The 18,170-nt window shown below is 35.9% G+C and overlaps 1 protein-coding gene across 4 annotated transcripts in view; it reads left to right on the top strand.

Moving 5' to 3' along the window:
* The window catches only part of SRSF11 (serine and arginine rich splicing factor 11), a 44,281-nt gene extending 29,757 nt beyond the window's left edge, over nt 1-14,524 (top strand). For 3 of the 4 annotated variants that reach the window (XM_039217318.1, XM_039217317.1, XM_039217319.1), the window contains exons 7-13: nt 715-842; nt 3,395-3,476; nt 7,172-7,303; nt 9,716-9,805; nt 12,376-12,471; nt 12,890-13,028; nt 13,135-14,524. In XM_039217318.1, the coding sequence (XP_039073249.1) occupies nt 715-842; nt 3,395-3,476; nt 7,172-7,303; nt 9,716-9,805; nt 12,376-12,471; nt 12,890-13,028; nt 13,135-13,332 (865 nt within the window). In that variant the 3' untranslated portion in view covers nt 13,333-14,524. The remainder of the gene's footprint in view (nt 1-714; nt 843-3,394; nt 3,477-7,171; nt 7,304-9,715; nt 9,806-12,375; nt 12,472-12,889; nt 13,029-13,134) is intronic. The other variant, XM_039217321.1, reaches the window with a different exon arrangement.
* The last annotated feature ends 3,646 nt before the right edge of the window (nt 14,525-18,170 follow it).

The following is an 18,170-nucleotide window of genomic DNA, read 5'->3' as shown; positions in this document are numbered from 1 at the left end:
AAAAAAAAAACCTAAAAAAAAAAAAAAAAAAAAAAAAAAATAAAGTGGCTTTTTTTCTTAAAATCTATTAGATAAAATCTTAACATGTACCTACTACCCACCTTATAACCAGTACTATTAAAAAGTTTTTTTCTGTACCCATTCTTATTTACATTTCCCTTTCTTCACAAATAATTACTATTCTACATTTGTAATATTTTTCTCCACATGTGTGTCAACCCTTGAGCTCCATCTTTCCAGTCAGCAATTCCATGAGTAACTTTGGTGTGCCATTGGCCTCTGCCTCATTTTCTGCCCATCTGTAACCTTACAAGTAATGCTGTTCCCCAGCAAAATTTTGCTTCTCTAGAAAGTTTTTAAATCATATAAAAAGATCAAAATCATAATCTACAGTCAAAAATCTGCAGTATTTGCATGTTCCCATGTACTAGCATTTCTCAACATATGCTTATGTAAAGTTAATGGATGTTCAGCAAAATTAAGCAGGTTTTTTTTTCTTATCCCAAAGGTCTCTGAATCTTTAAAATGCAGATGCCATCATCAGTATTGAGAAGGATACTATTTGTCGTGACTTTACCAAAATTATGATGAAATTCTCCCCTCTTTTTCAAGTAGTATTTTCCTAAAATGATATATAAAACATTTATACATTTACTTGAATTACTGTTAAGCACTTTAAAATATTTCAGATCTCAAGTCTTGGTTCTGTTTCAGGTTGAATCATGTAGCTGCTGGTCTTGTTTCACCAAGTCTGAAATCAGATACCTCTAGTAAAGAAATAGAGGAAGCCATGAAGAGAGTACGAGAAGCACAGTCCCTAATTTCTGCTGCTATAGAACCAGGTAAATTATGTTAGGCCTCTGTGTTGAATTTGTGTTGTAAGTATATGATTGATTGCTGACGAAAATGATTTTTGCATAAGCTTGGAAATTTAATGAGTAATAAATTTTCCAAATTCTGATAAAAGATCATGTAGTGGAATGATCCTAGGCAAAGGGAGGGGACAGGTCACCTGGACATATTAGAAAATACTTGGAGAAACCTAATTGCTATGCTGGTACCAACTACATCTAGTGGTTAGAGGGTCAGATTGTTACTAAGCATCCTACAATGTACAGGACCGGCACCACACCCCATCCTTCAAAGAATGATGGATTCCGAAATAATAGTGCCTAGATTTATGTTTGCCTGTGTTGGGATACCCCAATTGATTTGAGTCTTTGATTTGACCAAGAGAGCCTACTAAAGATGCTTCTGTTATGACATTTGTTTAAGGAAAAGCAAATACCTAAAAATAGTACCTTATTCTTTCTGGAAAGTCTTTTTGCGATGAAATGAATGGTTATCTTACTGTCTGCCTATATAGATTGGATGTTTGGCCCCGGATTTACCCCACCCCCACCCTGCCCCACTAATTAAGTAACTTACTCATTTTTTACTCTTAAATGGGAAGGTTTTATATGCGTTCAGGATTAGGAAAATAATTTTAATGTTGGATAAATTAATACCAAGTGCTTTATGTCTGTTATTTAATCAACAGAATGCTAATCCAAGGCCATAAGGCAAGCTGTAGGAACTTTACACACGTGGATCTATGACTACAAAGCTAAAACATCATGCTGTAGCTTCCTGTTTTCATTGAAAACCAATAACTGGAATTACAAAAGTAGTTTCTTTATGAAACACCACCCCCAAGAGTTTTGTTACTAATACTGACATTTGCAATAAGTTGAATCCTATTAAGGAAATGGTCTAAATGTGAAAGAGGACTTCAGTCTCACTTTGATTGTAGACCATGTATGAAGAATGCAATGGCTTTATTTCTCTTAAGTCCCAAGTTAAAGGAATTACTTATGTGCTATTTAAAAATGAGGAAATGGGAGTCAAAGTCACTCTATATCTGTCTCTTAAACTTAACACAATTGAAAATTGGTGGTGAAGACCTCACACCAGTCAGAGTGGCTAAAATGAGCAAATCAGAGAACTCGAGATGCTGGCGAGGATGTGGAGAAACGGGCACCCTCCTACACCGTTGGTGGGAATGTAAACTGGTACAGCCCCTCTGGAAAACAGTGTGGAGGTTCCTCAGGAAACTAACAATAGAACTCCCCTAGGACCCAGCAATAGCACTGCTAGGAATTTACCCAAGGGATACAGAAATGCTGAGGCATAGGAGCACATGTACCCCAATGTTCATAGCAGCACTCTCCACAATAGCTAAAACATGGAAAGAGCCTAAGTGTCCATCAACAGATGAATGGATCAAGAAGATGTGGTTTATCTATACCATGGAATACTACATGGCAATGAGAAACAATGAAATCTGGCCACGTGTAGCAACATGGATGGACCTGGAGGGTGTTATGCTGAGCGAAATAAGTCAGGCAGAGAAGGACAAATATCATATGTTTGCACGTATAGGAGGATTAGGAGGAACTTGACGGAGGAACAAGGGGGAGAAGAAGGGCGGAAATGGTGGGGGAAAGGGAGAGAGGCAAACGATGAGAGACTCTTGAATGCTGACAAAAACTGAGGACTGATGGGTGTGGGGCGGAGCGGGGGATGGGCATGGAGGAGGGCACTTTGGGGATGAGCACTGAGTGTTATGTGGAAACTAATTTGACAATAAACTATTTGTAAAAAAAAAAAATAAAAGAAAAAATAAATAAATCACAATAATAACACTAAAAAAAGAAAGAAAATTGGTGGTGAAGAGATCAGACAGAGTAAGACAGCTAGCTTACTGAAACCCAGTTCTGTCTTGGAGTATAGTGAGAACAGTGAATGGATCATGACTTTGGAATCTACGGCCAAATATTGAGCCTGTTTATCAACCACTTTAACATAAATTTACAGGAATTTGTTTAACAGAGGAGCATAGACCCAAGTGGTAAAGAAAGAAGGAACATCTTAATGGACTAAGAATTTGAAATGTTTATATTTCTATTTATTATAAATCTTTTAAAAATATGTACCTTATAGTTAATTGCTGGTTGGGGAGGTGTTACTACATACACATGAAAATAGTTTTAATCTGGGTGAATTATAGCTATATTTGGGAAAGTAAACCTAGGAATGGAAAAAGGGACTCCTCATTTAGGAATCTATAAGGATGAGAAGGTTTAATCCTTTTCATCAGTTGCTTATGGACATTACATCACCGTGTTCCACATCTGGTGAAAATGAAATAGTGAAAGGAACTTTTTGGCGAGCTGAAAATCCAAAGTCTAATTTGTATTTACCAAAAGCCTGGATAAAATCACATAACATTTAAGAATGATATATAAAGTCTAAAAATTAAGTCAGTAAAGAAATTCTTATAATAACTCGTGAGTGTGAATGATCTTTTTATTTCATAATTTCTAAACCCAGTTTCCTTTTTGTAAAAATCTAGATAAGAAAGAAGAAAAACGAAGGCACTCAAGATCAAGATCACGCTCTAGGAGGCGGAGGACTCCCTCATCTTCTAGACACAGGTTAGATTGTTTATGGTAGTTCATTATACCTTAGAGATAATTTCTGTATCTCACATTCTTCTTCATTTGCTTTTAACTTACTTAGCTTTTGGTTAAAGCGTGTTTTAGTAACTGCCCTTTAGCACAGTTTGTGAGTTCACATATGTGTACATGAAGAAAAGGTATGAGCCAAATAGATCAGTACTTTCAAAGTCCAAAATCCAGGGATGCGAGGAAGGTACTGGGACTGGAGCATTGAATGGAGTTAGTACTATGGAAAAAGCTTTCGGCTTGAATTCTAGTTCTGACTTTTCTCTAGACTCTTAAGTTGGAAGGTCATCACGCAACCTACAGATTGATTACCCACCTAATGCATGAATATTTGCAAATGACCATTTGCTATTCTTTTGGTAATACCACCACACATCTCATATGAAACCCCTTTTGAGTATTAGGAAGCTGTCATGTTCACCATAGTGGGTTCGTGTTCCAAAATTTAATTTTCTCTTGAAAGCTCAGATGTTGTCATCAGCAACAAGTTTGTTTTTTTGAAATGATAGGCTTTGTTCATATTTTCAAGAGAATGTCTGCCAGTACCCAGTCTAAACAAGTTTGTCAGACCTATTCTCTCAAGTAAAGGTGATATTCTATGGGAAAAGCAGTTAAGCTCACAACTCCATCACAACAGTTGTTTCTTTGTTAACAGCCATTGGCCTTTTAATAAATAGGAGAAGTGACTTATGCATTCATTGGACAGAACATTTCTTAAGGGACAAGATTTAATATTTGGTACTCACTTATACTATGTCAGTAGTATTCAAGGAACCAGATTTTCTGTATACCTCCATGTTTTTGTCCATAATGTTCCTTTCTGCCTAATGATCTTTCCCCCCTCTTAACCTGCACCTGAGGAACTCCTTTATGTTTGTTCAGGATCGGCTAAAATTTTACTCTGACATGAAATATTGGTACTACTTATTATCCTGATCATCCAGGACCGTGCTCTTATAGCTTAGTTTACAGTTAAAAAGGAGAACCTAATTTTATATCTGTATATACCAACTACATAGTAGCGGTCTCAGATTTTAATTTGAATTACTTTAATATGACCAGAGGGAAATAACAGTGAAATAGCTGTTTCCCTGAACAAAGTGTTTTTGGACACTTGTAATAATACCTCATTAACAGTGTTATTGTGGATTGTAGCATATTAAGCATCTTGGCATGTAAAATGACCAGTTACTTTGAACAAACTTTTAATGTGCTAATTTGTATATTTTTCTGATTTCTTTTTTAAGAGGTCCTATAAACCAGTGAGTTAAAGTGGCTCTACAGCACATCACATCACTCTTAAAATAAAAAAAATAACTGTTTCAGGACCTGAGTAAATAGATGGATGAGGTACCCCTCTTATTAGATTTTTTAAAGATATTTTATATTATTAGTCACTTCTGTTTATTATATTATTAGTCACTTCTGTTTAGAGCGAAACTTTAAGAATGTGCTTAGTCACTTCTGTTTAGAGCAAAACTATAAGAATGTGCTTATGATTTTTTCTACATCTGTATTTTTTCTATATACATTAAAGGCAAGAGAAAGAAGTTAATAACTCAGTTTAGCTAAAATAGTTGTTGACTTTTTCTTAAATCCAGCCCTCAAAAAACAAGTAGTGCATAATTCTAGTAACATCAATTTTTATTTTCCAGAATTTTTTTAATCCTTAAGAAGAAAGTGGTTATTCTGATATTTTGTAGTCAGTATCACCCAAAATTACTCTTAGTTCCCTTTATTGAAGTCCGGCACCGTAGTAGTTGCTTCAGAGTATAGTGTTGAATAAGAGACACATACAGACTCTGTTTCTTAATCTTACAGAAAGGTATATAAGCATTACATGAACATTTCTTAGGTTATAGACATGATATTGAGAGCATTTGTTCACAGTAGTTTCCAAATATGGTCAAAAATAGGTGATTAAAAGTTTATTGAATTTGATAAGACACTTAGGATAGATTTTGAAACAGCAGTTTTAGATGAGACAATAGAAGCCATCTTAGCACATTAGTAAGAGTAAAGAAAGTCAGTCAGCATTTCATGTGTACACCTACACTAAGACACGAAGCTAAATTTTTTTTTTAATGATTTTAAAAAATCTTTAAGATTTTTTATCTTTATCTTTAAGAGAGCGCAGGCGGGGGAGGGGCAGAGAGAGAGACACACACGCACGCACGATCGATCTGGGCTCTGAGCTGTTAGCAGAGAGCCCAACACAGGCCTTGAACTCACAAGCTGTGAGATCATGACCTGAGCCTAAGTCAGATACTCAACTGACGGAGCCACCCAGATACCTCTGGATTTTGTTAATTGTTTTTAAGAAAGAGCATGTGAGTAGAGGAGGAAGAAGAGAGAGAATCTCAGGCAGGCTCAATGCTTAGTGCAGAGCCCAACACAGGGCTTGATCCCATGGCCTTGGGATCATGACCTGAGCTAAAATCAAGAGATGGACATTCAACCCACTGAGCCTCCCAGGCACCCGCCCCCACTCCAGAGCTGAACTTTTTAATTTCATTTTAAATGACGAGTACTTGTAATATAGGTGCTGTTGTTTTTCCTTGTTCAAACAGTGGGCTCAGAGAATGTTTTAGATTTTCTGCCTTATGATTGAGATTTGAACACAAATCTTTTTCATTTAAGTAAATGCAAAAAGTTTAGACTGTAAGTTTTCCATAGAAACAAGTTGAATGGTCCCTATAAATGAAATGACAAAAGTCTTGGGGCTCTTATGTGCTTCAGTCGATAAGCATCCAACTCTGGATCTCAGCTCAGGTCTTGATCTCAGGGTCGTGAGTTCAAGCCTCACATTGGGCTCTGTGCTGGGCATGAAGCCTACTTTAAAAGAAAAATCTTAAGCAGAAGATGTAATTTATTAAGAAGGAAGACCAATCAAAAAGTTAATTGTGCTTAAGTTCTGGAAGAGAAAGTGTGTAGAATGGGGGGTAGACAGGGAGAGGACACAAAATCTGGTACAGGACCAGAAAGAGGTGATCATTTAGAGTTAGTGATAATGTTAATGGGAAGTGAGAGTCAAAGAGACAGTTTTCGCTGAGTTGCATATATCTATATAAGTCTGCATTGCTCGGATATCTCTAAAGTTGCAAATTAAAGAAGTGCAATATTTCAGAAAACAACTAGAAATCATAGGTGGCAAGAACACGTTAAGTGTTTTCCATTTATAAAATGGGAGTAAGAATGGTACCTACTTGACAGGCTTATTGTGAGGAGGAGTCTTTGTGAGGCATGTAGTAAGAATATTAAGTATTTGGTAATTGATAAATATATTTAACATGCAGTAGTAAGGATTCACATAAGATACATGCTAAAATTCTATGTAGTTGTGGAAGATAGTGCAAATGAATTAGATATTTCTTATTTTCCTTCATCCTCTAGGACTGTTTTTAGGCTCAGAGTTGTAGGGCATAGGAGGACTATTTTGACAAGTAAGGTGAGAAATTCCAGGCATTGAAAAAAAAGTATTTCTAGGGTATCGAAGATTTTATTTATGGACTAAATAAATAGTATCAGCAACTGACAGAAAATTACACATACTTATTGATGGTTAACTCCTATGTCTGAATCTTTTGTCTGATGCTAAATGAAACAGTCACAGAGCTAGTCTTTCTACATTTACACTGTGTGTTGGCTTTCTTTTGGATTATTAGGCGGTCAAGAAGCAGATCAAGAAGGAGATCACATTCTAAGTCAAGGAGTAGACGACGATCCAAAAGTCCAAGACGGAGAAGATCTCATTCCAGAGAGAGAGGCAGAAGGTCAAGAAGCACATCTAAAACCAGGTACAGTAGACCATTGACACTGAGGGTGAAGACAAAGTTTAGGTTTCCCACGACTTAAATACACTGCTACTTATTGACAAAGAGGTGGTGAAAGGAGATAGGGCTAGACTGGAGAAGAAACTCTAAAGTTTGAGGAGGCTGACATTGGTTTTCTTGTGCTCCTTTGTAATCGTAAGGCTTCTCCTTATAGCTGAAAACCTAGATAATGTTTCTTTGTAGTAAAATTTCTTAACTATCCCACTGCCTTTTTTCATTTCCTTCTTTCCACTCAACTCTGCTAAGGATATGGTGCTAACTAGCCATTCCTTTTGGTATGCCGAAGAGTTCATGGTAGACAGCCATGCCTTAACTCATGTTTACAAATCTCATTATCAGCACCTTATAACAATTATTAAGAATTGCTGAATCATACTTAGTGACTCATCCCATGATTTGGAACCAGCAGAAGACTAAAGCTGAGGAATCATTAAACATCCTACCTTAACATTTTATTTGGACTAAAAAAGCATCCAGTAAGTAGTCTTTTTCATTTAGGGCCAGACCCTTTTAACTTAACATGTTGTCTTGAGTAACATCTACCAAATCGTTGTTGTTTTGGTTTTTACTTTTTCATTTTTTATTTGAACCACTTTTAAAGTGTTAAGAGCACTGTCACATTTTAAAAGTGAGTAAATTTTACTCTTTTCCCTCAAATTTTAGTTGTCACAGTTTCACAGTGTTTTTCTTAGCAGCTGTCCTTATCTCTTTCTAAAATATTTACTTAAATATTTAGAAGCAGACCTTTTATTTCAGACTATTATCCATTTAGATGTTTAATTTTGTAATTAATAAAGAGACTGGAGTCCTAAAGAATTTAATTTTGGTAAATATATAACTCAACTGGGAAAGGAGGCTTTTGTTACTATATTTTACAGAATGAGTCATCTTAATGCAGTAAATCAGACAAACTTGTGTAATGGAACCTTTATCACGCAAAGAGGAATTGGGCATTCTTTCCCTCAAGGAACTTTATATAAGAAAAATTAATGTAATTACCAAGGACTTATTGTTAGTTGTGTTAGAAGAGATTTGAGAAGTGACTGAGTATTAAATTTTGACAGATTTGATGGGCGTCTAGGTGGCTCAGTCAGTTTGAGCGGTGAACTCTTGATTTAGGCTCAGATCATGATCCCAGCACTGTGGGACGGAGTCCTATGGCAGGGTCTGTGCTGAATGTGGAGCCTGCTTAAGATTCTCTCACTCTTCTACCCATTTTGCACACTTGCATGCTCCCATTCTCTCTCTCTCTCTCTCTAAAAATGTAAAAAAAAAAAAAAAAAAAACCCAGCCCTGTAACAATTTGACTGGACTCTGGAGCATGATTTCAAGTATAGAATGTGGTTTACAAAGTTAGCCTAAATTCTTAGAAAAGTATTTTGGTGTAGGGGGACTAGGAAATGAGGTCAGCAAAGTGTAAGGAGACAGGTGGCACACAGATGGCTGTGTTGCTCACATTAAGAGGTTTGCACCTGATCAAGGAGGCAGTGTTTCCAGATGAAAAAGTTAATGGGATCAGGAGCTATTATTTTCAGATTTTCTTTGAAAAGATTTCTGATAGAGAATCAGTTTGTGGAAACATGACTGGGTCTCCTTAAGGGACTGTTACAGTAATTGGAAATTAGATGATGAAGACTTGAATGAAAAGAGGAAGTAACTCAAGGAAACAGGGTGACCAGAAAAGGGAAGGAGCGAAATAGAAACTGTAGCGTAGGAGAAATAGCTAAAGAGGAAAAAGGGATGCTTAAATGTCTAAAATTATAGAATAGTTGATGGGTTTGTATATGTTTATGGGGGTAAATGACTTCATTCAACAAAGACATTTATTACCTTTTGCCCAGAGTCTTGGAGAAATTGAGGTATGGTTGTAGTAACAGCCCATTATGATGGGATTTTTTTTCTGACAGCTATGAATAGGCCAGAATATGTAGCAGGGAAAAAAGTAAAAGGTTGGCTTGGTCCATGGTAAAGATTAACAACAGAGTATGTGCTTTGGAAGAATATTAGTAATGTTGACATTAAATTTGGTGGCACATTGTGGGGGACATAGAGCCATGGTTTGGTGGGAAACTGGTAATCAGCTGAGAGAAGAAGTGTTGCAGAGCCTGGGGAGACAGTTTTTAAAACTGTTGGTGTTTATTGCTTGATACACCAAGAAATTAGCCATCATCCTTTATTATCTTATCATATAATGTTTTATGTGGAATACCAGGAAAATGGGATTTTTTTTAAGTTACTTACTACAAATATGCCACTTAAACTATTATTTCTGTGTTTTTAGAATGGGATTAGATTTCATTGTGCTTTTTATTTGTAGTACTATATTTATATTGGCTGAATCTTCTTATGCATTCATAAATTGTGTTCATCTGTTAGAGACAAAAAGAAAGAAGATAAAGAAAAGAAACGTTCCAAAACACCACCAAAAAGTTATAGCACAGCCAGACGTTCCAGAAGTGCAAGCAGGTAAGGCAGTATTAAGAGTTCTTGGCACCTTTTAAAACTTTGTAAGAATAGTAGGCTGTGAGCATTAAATGTTTTCTAGTGCATCAGTACATACTTCAGTGTTGAAGTTTTTTTAAGGCAATTTTGAAGAACCTAAAGTTCTGTTTACTTTATGGTGTTCTATTTGATGTGATATGAAATTCAACAAAGGTCAGTTTCTATTGGGTTTGCCATATACATTTCACATCCTGATTTGGTTTGTGTTCTTTTCCTAACACCTAAGTTTTAATGTTAGTGTGTACTGAACTGCTACATTAAATTCATTTTTATTATATAGTAAGTCATACTTAAAAAATACACATATTTGGTGGTTTATTGATAAAATGAGAGTCCATATAAGTTCTGATTTGTGGCTTTCTTAGACTAATAATTGCCTTTAATCTGTCATAGTGAAAATTCAATGTTGCAACTTTACAGAAAATATATTTTTTCACACTTACTATAAAATTCATGTGCTAGTAGTAAGGGTGGCATACTTCCATTTTCTTCCAGTCTCATTGACACATCTTGCTGCAGTCTTGGATTCTTTAATTTTGATGGTTAAATTCACTAGGAGGCCGACACTACGTATAAAAAACAATTCAGTGGATGAAAGACCTAAATTTAAAAGCTAAAACTGAAACCTCCTAGAAGAAAACATAGAATTAAATATTTATGGTCTTGAATTTGGCAGTAGTTTCCTACTAGAAAACACCAAAAGCATAAGCAACAGAAGAGAAATGTAGATAAGTTAGAGGTCATCAATACTAAAAATGTGTTTCAAAGGACACTATCAAGAAAGTAAAGACAATCCAGAGTGCTAGAAGATAATTGCAGATTGTGTAACTAGTGAGAAGCTCGTATCTAGAACAAGTGCAGAATCATTGAAAGATAACCAAATTTAAATGTGACAAAGGTTCTGAACTGCCATTTCACCAAAGAAGTAAACAAATGTCCAATAAGTGCATGAAATGATGTTCAGCATCAGTCATCAAGGAAATGCAAATCAAAACCACTTCACACCCACTCGGATGGTCCTATTTTAAAAAACAGATGGTAACTAGCAGTTGGTGAGAATGTGGAGAGATTGGAACTCTGAACGTTGCTGATGTGAATGTAAAATGGGGGAGGTACACATGGGTGGTTCAGTTGGTGAGCTTCTGACTCCAGCTCAGGTCATGATCCTGTGGTTCATGAGTTTGAGCCCCACATGGGGCTCGCTGCTGTCGGCCTGTCAGTACCACAGCCTGCTTCAGATCCTCCGTTCCCCTCACGCTGCCTTTTCCCCCCTTGCAGTCTTCTGAAAATAATTTTTAAATGGGGCAGATACTTTGGAAAATGGGAATGCCTTAAAACGTTTGAATTTCTTGACACAGCAGTTTCACTCCTAGGGATACACCCAAGAGAAATGAAAACATAATGTCTACACAAAAACTTCTGCACGAATGTTTATAACACCATTATTCATAATAACTCAAGTTAACCCAAATGTCCATTAACATGGTTAAACAAAATGGTGTATTCATACAACGGACTACTATTTTGCAGTAAAAAGAAATGAAGTGTACTGATACATGTGAAGTTGTTATTGTATACTTACTGTGTGACAAATAGAAAAGGTCTGTTCTGTGCAGAGTATTTGTGGAGTTTTGGTTACACATAAAGGTAACAATGTTTACCAAATTGACAAGCTTAATAAATATTTGATGAACAAAAAGTTGTGTGTAATGTTTCTGGAGATAGAGGTCACAGAGGACTTTAAGTGTCAAAAAGCTTTTTAAAAAAAGACAACTGAAAATGTGGGGTTTTGATTAGTTTTTGTGCCTGAATTATAATAATGGTCATCTTGCAAGTCTTAAAAGTTTTCAGAATAATGAGAGACAAAGCATTAAAAAAGAAAACAAACCCAGTTTTAAAAATGGGAACGGCTATATACATCTTAAAAATAATTGTTCATAGCAGGGTTGAGGGCAACATGGATTGGTTGGAGTATGTGGAGTTAGTCTGATCTCTGTTATTACTAACTCCTTGAATTTTACCTAAGAAAAGTAACTTTTATTAGTAATTGACTTTCGTATCACAACATATTCTTAGGACTGTTCTAGCCACTGAATTTGAAGTCAATTTCTGAATTAATTTACTTCAGACTTTTTCCTCATGAATTAGCCCTTTTGTCTTTAAGAAAATTTAAGGTTTTCTTGAGGACATTACAGGAAAAGCACACAGTGTGCAAAAGAATTACAGGTGCTTATTATTTGATTCTTCACCCCAAAACAGTATTTGAAAATGGGTCTTTCAGGGGTGCTTGGCTGGCTCAGTCTGTGGAGCACTCTGATGTCGGGGCTGTCACTTCGAGCCGCACTTCAGGTATAGGGATTACTTAAAATCTTTGAAAAAAAAAAAAGTGAAAGTAAGTAATGGATTTTTCATTACCAAAAACTGTTGTAGGATTTCCTAGTGGAGCTCCCTCATGGGCACATCTGCTATGATGTGTCTGCATATTTTACATAATACTGTATTTTAAACTCTAGTTTGCACATTTGTGGTTCTAGAGAGAGACGACGACGACGAAGTAGGAGTGGCACAAGATCTCCTAAGAAGCCTAGGTCACCTAAAAGGAAATTATCTCGCTCACCATCCCCTAGGAGGTAAGAATATTAGTCCTATGGATTTTTACTTTTCTGTATTTCAGAAATTGTCCGTTATTTTTAAAAATTCTCGTAGAGAAAAATAAAACTAGACTTTTCCTTCCCTATCAAAGAATTGAAGCGCTTAAGAACATGCTATTACATTCATTCACTTTATGCTTGAGACTGTGTTATAATAATCACTGTTTGGGAGCGGGCATTTTAGACCTGTAACCCAGTTTCAGTCCTCTAGTCTGTATTACTTGTGCACAGCTTGTATCTGGTATTTTGACATTGGATCTTTGTTGTTCTTCATGTCATATGAACTTGGGTCAGGCTCACCATCTGAAGTTTAAATTTAACTGCTACTCTTAAGGGTGAAACCTTGAGTGGTTCCTTTAAAGCATCTTGTTTTGAGGATTTTTTACTATCATCCTAGACATAAAAAGGAGAAGAAGAAAGATAAAGACAAAGAAAGAAGCAGAGATGAAAGAGAACGTTCAACAAGCAAAAAGAAGAAAAGTAAAGATAAGGAAAAGGATCGGGAAAGAAAATCGGAGAGTGATAAAGATGTAAAAGTAGGTTTCCAAACTAACTTACTGTGGTAATTTAGGGTAGTGCTGGTAATTTTAAAAAGTGATTTTTCTGTGAAGACGTTTACTTTCTTTATTCTCCTTGGCAAAGCAGGTTACACGGGATTATGATGAAGAGGAACAAGGGTATGACAGCGAGAAAGAAAAAAAAGAGGAGAAGAAGCCAACAGAACCAAGTTCCCCTAAAACAAAAGAATGTTCTGTGGAAAAGGGAACTGGTGATTCACTAAGAGAATCCAAAGTGAATGGGGATGATCATCATGAAGAAGACATGGATATGAGTGACTGAGTATTGCCTCCATGGGAATCCAACTGTATACATGCATCAGTGTCATTCCTTTGTGTGATTTCTTAACGCTGTACTTGTTCATCTCAAACCTAGATGTATACAGCTCTGAGTTATAAATGGTTATAAAGTTCCTGATAATTGATATTATTTACATCCAAAAGCTTTTAGAAAATGATACATGAGTAACCAATTCTTGACATGGTGAAATCTGATTGAGTATCCAAGCAGTCTTACTATTCTGGTGCTGCTTCATAACAAAAATGAAAAGCTGCATGCATCTACAGCAGGCATGGATTGTTTATGTTGTATGATCTCCTTTATTAAGTAAGTTCACTTAGTATTTCTAGAACTTGATTCATTGCCGTAATAGAGCCATGTAGGGAATGCACTGATTGCATGTTAATTGTGGCAGGAATATCCTAAATGTCATTAAAATCCTCCAACACGATGGATCTACTTATGGTCTTGTTTGTTGACATGACAAATTAACATTCTTACAGTTACATCTGAAAATGAACATTTGAAATAGATAATCCGTGAAGCCTTGTGGCTAAATTTTTGTGGCTTTTGTTTAACTTTGAAAGGTTATACATGCACTAACCTTTTTTGATGGCTGATTAGGCTTTAATTACAGAAACCAGATTTCAAATGAAACTGTCTTTGGCAGTGAGTAAATAGCATATTTTGAAGTAGAGTTGTATACTTTTTCATAAGGTGTTTGGGAATTTTTTTTCCTGAAATAATTTATTCCACCTCTACATCAGTGAAAGCTTCTGCTTATCCTGAGTCCGTCTGTAAAAGAAAAGTTATCTCTTGTCCTGATTTTCAATTTCACCTTTTATTAATTTGTTTTAATCTCAGTGTTAGAAAAAGGGGCTAGTGCATTTTAAATTGACCTTCATATGCTTTTAAAATGAGACAAATCTACTTGATAATGTACTTTTTATTTGATCTCAAGTTGTATAAAAACCAATAAATTTGTGTTACTGTTACTGCAGTAGTAATCTTATGCACACAGTGATTCCATGTTAAATGCAAAGTAGTTAGGCAACTTTTTCTTAGTTACAGGAGTTTCAAGCTTCACTTTTGTGCAGTAAAAACAAAAGTAGGCTACAGTCTGTGCCATGTTGATGTACAGTTTCTGAAATTGTTTTACAAGACTTTGATAATAAAACCCTTAAACTTATGTTCATGTTCCTGTAAAACTGTACTTGTATTTATTTACACTGTTGAATGTATGACATTTACCTCATTCATTTTACAAATCAAGTTCTTTCCCCTTTCAATCCACATACTGAACTATAGTAATGAGATGAAATCCTTCACTGTAGAGATTAGTTGCCATCAGAATTGTCAAAGTTGGTTTTATTTCTACCTGAAAGTCTTAGTATAATTTTCTTTCTCATATTCTGGACGTAGGAATGGGGTTGAGTAAAGCAGTTAACTTTAGGATAAATGATCCCACCTATTATCTAGTAAATTTATATTTTCAGTGAAATATAAATATTTGCCTTTTCTGGAATAGTATAGAAACTGTCAATGGTATGTATCTACTGTACAGTACTAAATAGTATATTTATTCATTTATGAAATGAGTAGTGTTTTGCTGGCATTAAGGAGAATATGGGACTTGGAATTGTAGCTTTTATGCAAGTTTAATTTTTTTTAACTTTTAAAATTAAAATGCCATATAGAAAAGCAGCATTGTTTTTACAGTTTGTAGTAACTTTTTAAAGATTTTATCAAAGGAATTTTGTCTATAGTGAGTAAAAAGTTCTAGTAATGGTCCTATTAAATCATTGCACTTTTTAAACAAAAAGTTGAACACAAATGACATTTGTTTAAACTTTTGAAAACTCTTTTTTAGTAAAGGTTCAATCATATGACATTGCCATTTTTGTAAGTCAAAACACAAGTAAAATATTGGCAGTCTCATGTGGTTAAGCCCAAAAGTAAAACCTATTTCCTCACTCGTAGTCTCTGAATACAAATATACTAACTTTTCAAAAGCAGTTAAGAAAGTTTTGGCTTTAAAATAGTGCCACTGACTTAAAAGGCTAACAGTGAAGGGAATGCACACTTGTAAGTTATTCTAAAGTGAACATTTTCTGCACAAAGGTAGGGTTGCACTGGGACACAGGCCTTTACCACATAATCAGTTGAAATCAAGTGAATACTGCCTCCACAATGAGTTTTGTTCTGTATTTGGTAGTAAAAATGAAAAAATAAAGGTGGTTTTGTTAGAAAAATGTTTGTCCTATTTATTTACTTAAATTCTTCAGAAGTGAATGAGAAGTAGGTTCTATGAATTTTGGTTTCAGACTGGTTTCTTACCTTATTTTTCCTGTCTAAAATGGGAGTAGTACCTACTCTGCCACGCATTTTGGTAGTTAGTTAGAAAAAAATATGCCTGGGTCAGTAACTGGTACCTGTCATTTGATTATGGAGCTTTTGAAAACTATACAGTAATCTAGTTTGGGGTAATGTTTTAGCAGAAGCCCTGAGATAAACTGTGGAAACAAGGCTTTGAGAAGGCTATGTTTTCCTTTTTGTGACCATGGGTTTTGGATCACCTTCCTGGTAGTGATGACCTGTTAGGTACTTGGAGGGAAAAAAAATCAAACTAGACTTCCAGTGGAACAGTAAAAACTAATTTTCTTTAACCTTGGTGTTTTCTTTAACTTTAATCAGAATTGACTATGGTTCTGTTGTGGGTATCAACACGCACAAGCCAACTTTTCCTCTAGCTAAATGATAACCAATTTCTCCAGTTGGGTGCCAGCTTATGTACTTGAGATGGGGGGGCATGCTGCTTGAAGATCGATCTCTTCCTTTCAAACGAGTTGAAAGGTTTGTGGAGGTTTTTTTCTTTTGTCTCAAATCTAAGCTAATAAATTTCATCCCTGTTCTACAGTATTTCTCTGATCAAGTACATTAGTTGTGTTTATTTTAGCTAAATATGGGTGTGGCAGAAATGTTAGTGGTACTTTTAAGAGCATCCAAAGTAGGTATATTACTAAGGCTCTATTGGGAGAAGCAGCTTCCCTAGATTAGACTGACTAATCTGGAGTTGTAGATGTTTGAGACTACTTTATTCAGTTTTATTTTGGTTGCCATTTTCATTTTATGTCAAAGTCTATGTGAAATACATTTAGATATTCTTTAGCAAAATAACTCATATGTGACCCATACTAATTTACCAGTGGGAATATTCTAAAAAATATACTTTAAAGTGTATAGTAGATGTTACTGGTAATCAAAAAGTTCACAGAGAAAGAATCTGATACAGAACTAAACTGAGCTGTAACAGTTTTAAAAAGCTCATCACTGGAGGGATGGCTGGGTGGCTCAGTTGGTTGAACCCACAGCTCTTGATTCAGCTCGGGTCATGATCTCATGGTTCATGAGTTCAAGCCCTACTTCGAGCTCAGTGCTCAGTACTGACAGCGCAGAGCCTGCTTGGGATGCTCTCCCTCTCTCTCTCTGCCTCTCCTTTGTTCTCTCAAAATAAACATTAATGCGGGCGCGCGCGCGCACACACACACACGTTACAATGTGATACCCTTTTAAAAAATTTTAAACAGTTCATCACTGGGTAGTACTATAAGGATCACATGATCTGAAAAATATGTTAATACTTGAGATGGTATTGACTAGGACACACTATTGCTGCAGAATCTGACATAAAATGCTTTGCAAAGGTAATTTTTGCTAATTCATAGTATACAAATAATGGGCTTTTACCAGGTTTAATTTTGTTGTCTTTACAAGTACTTTACCACTTCCTGTCCAATTACCTCTGGGGCAGGTTTCACCATCAGTCATCTTTGAAACTTCTAATGTCAAATACAGCAACTTTGGTTAAGGATGCATTTTGATTCTGAAAACATGGTTAAGGTACCTTTTGCTAGAGTTAACTGCAGAGACATACTAATGCTAATCACTATTTCTCAATTTTAAAGGCGAGGCTCACTAAAACAACCATTTACCACCATCTCCCCAGGTGTGAATAACAAACCACATGAACAACACCAGGAAAACCCAGTTTTGAGTGGGTGGGACTCAAAACCAGTTCTAAGCAGGAGAAAGAAACTATAGCGGACACTTAAACAACATGGGTGTGAACCGCACAGCTCCACTTATATGCAGAGTATTTGATAAATACAGTACAGTACTGTATTTCTTTTCTCTCATGATTTTCTTAACATTTTCCTCTAAGCTTTAAAAATAAATAATACATATAAGGAAGAAAATATTTGTTAATCAACTATTTGTCGGTAAGGCTTCCAGTCAACAGTCGGGAGGGGGTGAGGGGGGGATCAAAACTTACATGGATTTTTGACTGCGTGGGTCGTTGACACCGCTAACCCCTGTGTTGTTCAAGGGTCAGCCATGAGTAGTTCTTCAGCTTTTATGAAGTGTGACAATTCTCTATACGAATGACTACCGACAGAGGCAAACTGTCTCTGGGGAACAATTTTCTTGAAGACAAGAATCCTACCTCTTTTGATGCTGTCCGTGGTGGCAGGAATACCCAGCACTATAAAAAGGGCCATTTCAGGTGACCATTTCACAGTCTCCCAAGCCGTGGTGGCAGGAATACCCAGCACTATAAAAAGGGCCATTTCAGGTGACCATTTCACAGTCTCCCAAGTTTAAACAGTTTCTTCAGTCACAGGTGGAAGGCATATAGAATTTTACAGACTTAAATAAACAAACACAAAACCTAGATGTTCACGTGAGATTATCAACATATATGATTTTTGGTCTACTTACTTGAAACACAGCATACGCAGCTTCATTCATCAACTGGATTAAAAGGCACATTTTGAAAAGTC

This window comes from Hyaena hyaena, unplaced genomic scaffold, assembly GCF_003009895.1.
Source record: "Hyaena hyaena isolate Hyena2069 unplaced genomic scaffold, ASM300989v1 scaffold_680, whole genome shotgun sequence".
Classification (NCBI taxonomy): Eukaryota; Metazoa; Chordata; class Mammalia; order Carnivora; family Hyaenidae; genus Hyaena; species Hyaena hyaena.
Note: the sequence above shows the minus strand (reverse complement) of the source record. Positions and strands in the feature narration are given on the sequence as shown.